The following is a 4,569-nucleotide window of genomic DNA, read 5'->3' on the forward strand; positions in this document are numbered from 1 at the left end:
AAAAAAAAAAAAAAAAAGAAATATTTCCGATTGACAAGTAAGTGAGCTGTACACCCACCCACCTCCAATCCTCCGGAAGTCTATTTGCTCAGGATGCTCATTTGTTTCTTTGTGTTTTTTTAAGACATAAGAACTGACTTACGGTTTTGAATTTGTACATATTTGAGGTGCGCTCTCCAAAGCCGTGTTAGTAGTGGTTTGCAGAGTAGTTACTGCTTGGCCTCCAAAAACAACTGTGTTCCTCCCAATTTTGACCGGTAGGAACTACCACGTGTTTTATTACTTGTTACTCGGGGTCAGCGAGGAAGAGCGCCGAGAATTTCAGCTCAAGCAGCCTGAAGATTATTTCTACCTCAACCAGGTAAACAGCCTCAAGCCCCAGTCACAAACACCACCTCTGTTCCCGGCTTCAAGCTGTTTATGCACAGCCGGGAAGTCAGAGGCAGCCTGCCCTGGCCCCCAAACCCGCTCCCAGAAGGCAGCATTAAAAGAACCCATTCATTCCCCTGGTCCTGGGGCCCTGCCCCACTAGCTCCAGCCAAAATCACTCTGGCACGCCACCCTCGCCGGCCCAGGAATGCCCAAAGTACCGACGCCTTTGTTTTCCAGCATAACTTGAAGATTGAAGATGGGGAGGACCTGAAGCATGACTTTGAGAGGCTCAAGCAGGCCATGGAGATGGTGGGCTTCCTCCCCGCCACCAAGAAGCAGTAAGCGTGTGGGCCCCGGGGACCGTCCCTCAGAGCGTACAGGGGGCGCACATGTCCCTTACCAGTCACTCTGAGGTCTAACCTGCAACCCAGTGAAAACGGGCAGGCAGTGTCCTGAACAGAGCTGCCATAGGGAGTGTGGCCCGATAGCAGTGAGCACATGAGAAGCCATTGGTCATTAGGCGATGCCAATTAAAGGTAACGTGAACATACTCAACACTGCCGAACTGTACCCTTAAAAATGGTTTGGCCAGGCGCCAGGTGGCTCACTCACGCCTGTAATCCCAGCACTTTGGGAGGCCAGGGTGGAGGATTGCATGGGCCCAGGAGTTCAAGACCAGCCTGGGCAACATGGTGAAACCCCATCTCTACAAAAAATAAATAAAATTAGTCAGGCATGGTAGTACACACATGTGGTCCCAGCTACTTGTGACGCTGAGGTGGGAGGATCACTTGGGCCAGGGAGGAAGAGGCTGCAGTGAGCCATGATCACGCCACTGAACTAATCACGCCACTCTAGGTGACAAAGCGAGACCCAGTCTCAAAAACAAAAATAGTTTAAAGAATACTGGGTGCGGTTGTTCACACATGTAATCACAGTGCTTTGGAAGGCCAAGGCAACAGGATCACTTAAAGCCAGGAGTTCAAGGCTGTGAGCTAGGATTGTACCACTTCATTTCAGCCCAGGCAACAGAGCAAGACCCTGTCTCTAAAAATCAAAGAAGTTAAGGTAGTGAATTTCATATTATGCTTATGTTACTACAGTTTAATTTTTTTTTTTTTAGGTGGGGTCTCACTCTTTCACCTAAGCTGGAGTGAAGTGGTGAGATCATGGCTCACTGCAGCTTTGACCTCCCCTGGTTCAGGTGATCCTCCCACCTCAGCCTGCCAGGTAGCTGGGACTACAGGCGCATGCCACCACACCCGGACGATTTTTTGTAGAGACAGGGTTTCCTCATGTTGCCCAGGCTAATTTTGAATTCCTGGGCTCAAGCCATCCACCTGCATAAGCCTCCCAGCATGCTGGAATTATAAGCACAAGCCACCGCACCCAGCAATTTAAATTTTTTTAAACCAGGCATGGTGGCTCACGCCTGTTATCCCAGCTGTTTGGGAGGCCAAGGCAGGAAGATCGCTTGAGACCAGGAGTTTGGGACCAACCTGGGTAACAGCAAGACCCCATCTATTTTTTTTTTTTTTTTAATTATCCAGGCATGGTGGCACATACCTGTAGTCCCAGCTACTTGGGAGGCTGAGGTGGGAGGATCACTTGAGCCTGGGAGGTGAAGGCTGCAGTGAGCCATGATTGCCCCAATGCTCTCCAGCCTGGGCGACAGAGCAAAACCCTGTCTCAAAAAAAAAAAAAAGCAAAATAAACCAGGCATGGTGGCTCACGCCTGTAATCCCAGCACTTTGGGAGGCTGAGGCAGGTGGATCATCTGAGGTCAGGAGTTCAAGACCAGCCTGGCCAACATGGTGAAACTCGGTCTCTACAAAAACACAAAAATTAGCCGGGCATGATGGTACACGCCTGTAATCCCAGCTACTCAGGAGGCTGAGGCACGAGAATCACTTAAACACGGAAGGCAGAGGCAGCCATGAGCCGAGATTGTGCCAATGCTCTCCAGCCTGGGCGACAGAGCAAAACTCTGTCTCAAAAAAAAAAAAAAGGTAGCACCTCTGAATAGCCAGTGGACTCTAGCCTGGACAACATAGCCAGTGACTGGCCAGACATCCCATCAAGTTCACAGACAGCATTAGACATCAGGACAGTGGTTCCTCTGGGGTTGGGGGGCTCCAGGATCCAGGACTTGGAATGTTTTATTTCTTGGTCTGGAGGCTAGTTAGAGGGATCTGTACACATTTTTTTTTAAAAAAAAAAACAGTTTCACTAGCCAGGCATGGTGGTGCAAACCTATAGTTCCAGCTACCCAAGAGGCTAAGGTAGGAGGCTCACCTGAGCCAAGGGAGGTTGAGGCTGCAGTGAGCCGTGATTGTGCCACTGCACTCCGGCCTGGGTGACAGAGTGAGACCGTTTCATAAAAAGAGAAAATAGCTGTCTAGCCAGGTGCAGTGGCTCATGCCAGTAATCCCGGGTGTTCAGGAGGCCAAGGCAGGAGGATCACTTGAGACCAGGAGTTTGAGACCAGCCTGGGCAACATAGCAGGACTCCGTCCCTTTAAAAATATGTTTTTAAATTAGCCAAATGTGGTGGCCTGTAGTACCAGCTACTCAGGAGGCTGAGGCAGTAGAATCACTGGAGCCCAGGAGTTGGAGCTATGATTGTGTCACTGCACTCCAACCTGGGCGACGGAGCCAGATCAAATCTCAGGAAAAAGGTAACTGTCTGCAAAGTCACATTCCACAGAGGCAGTCTTCAACAGAGGCCTTAGATATTTTTCCAACTTCCTGCGTTCTGAACAAAATTTGCTGGTTTTATGGATTCAGCCCAGTTCCCTGAAAGTATCTGATGTCTTGGGAATGTAGAAACTGCCCAAATGTGAGTGCCTTTTCTTTCCCAGGATTTTTGCCGTCCTCTCGGCCATCCTGTACCTAGGCAACGTCACTTACAAGAAGAGAGCTACAGGCCGAGAGGAAGGGTTGGAGGTCGGGCCGCCCGAGGTGCTGGACACCCTGTCGCAGCTTCTGAAGGTACTGATCGCCATCTCTGTCCCTCCTCAGGCCTGACTCAGGGCCGCTGGCTATCTCTCAATATGAGGGACCATACCCAGAACTTCCTATGTAGGCTGAGGTTTCATCAACCAGGACCTTAAACGTCTTCCGCTATCATCTCTACAGTGTTGCTTCCTCATTTCTGATGAGCTCTGTGGACGGGGGCATCTCCTCCTCCCACCCTCAAGTGAAACCCTCTCTGAAACTACAGCTCAGGGGCCAGGTGCGATGGCTCACACCTGTAGTCCCACACTTTGGGAGGCCGAGGTGGGAGGATCAACTGAGGTTGGGAGTTCAAGACCAGATTGGCTAACATGGTGAAACCCCATCTCTACTAAAAATACAAAAAGAAATTAGCCAGGCATGGTGGTACGTGCCTATAGTCTAAGGTACTCAGGAGGCAGAGGCACGAGAATCACTTGAACCTGGGAGGCAGAGGCTGCAGTGAGCCAAGATTGCGCCACTGCACTCCAATCTGGGCGACAGAGCGACACTCTGTCTCAAAGAAAAAAACTACAGCTTGGGGCTGCGTGCAGGTGTTGATGGTGTGCCCCTATAATCCCAGCTACCCAGGGGGCCAAGGCAGGAAGATTACTTGAGCCTAGGAGTTCATTGCTGCAGTGAGCTGTGATCGTGCCACTGCACTCCAGCTGGGGTGAGTGACAGAGTAAGGCCCTGTCTCTTAAAAAACAAAAAATTCTGGTTTGATCATTTTCTCATTGGACCTGCCATCCCTTCCTCCTCCACTGGTTCTCAGCCAGGGGCAATTGTGCCCCCAGGACACGCTGGGCAATGTCTGGAGACCTTTCTGGTTGCCATACTCTGGGTTGCTCCTGGCATCTGCTAGGTAGAGGCCATGGATGCTGCTCAACAGCCCGCAGTGCACAGGACAGCCCCCCCGGCAGAGAATTATCCAGCCCCAAGTGCAAAAGGCAGTGAGGCCGAGGAACCCTACCCCAGTCTTTTGTTTTTTAATCCATTTATGCTTAGCGTTCCATTATTGGTACAGGAGCCCCAGCTTCTGTGGAGTTCTTGGGGGTATGTGAGCATCTGCTGGGATATTCAGAGAAAGCCCCTGCCTGCCGGGCACGATGGCTCACGCCTGTAATCCCAGCACTTTGGGAGGCTGAGGCAGGTGGATCATCTGAGGTCAGGAGTTCAAGACCAGTTCGAGAACATCAGGCCC

General features: G+C 51.0%; 1 protein-coding gene across 1 annotated transcript in view; it reads left to right on the forward strand.

The window, feature by feature from the left end:
- Positions 1-4,569, forward strand: part of MYO9B (myosin IXB) — a 119,482-nt gene that overhangs the window by 50,938 nt on the left and 63,975 nt on the right. Inside the window, exons 4-6 of the mRNA XM_011925897.1 lie at positions 262-361; positions 610-710; positions 3,233-3,362. Coding sequence (XP_011781287.1) covers positions 262-361; positions 610-710; positions 3,233-3,362 — 331 coding nt within the window. The remainder of the gene's footprint in view (positions 1-261; positions 362-609; positions 711-3,232; positions 3,363-4,569) is intronic.

This window comes from Colobus angolensis, unplaced genomic scaffold, assembly GCF_000951035.1.
Source record: "Colobus angolensis palliatus isolate OR3802 unplaced genomic scaffold, Cang.pa_1.0 Scaffold66, whole genome shotgun sequence".
In the NCBI taxonomy this organism is placed as follows: domain Eukaryota; kingdom Metazoa; phylum Chordata; class Mammalia; order Primates; family Cercopithecidae; genus Colobus; species Colobus angolensis.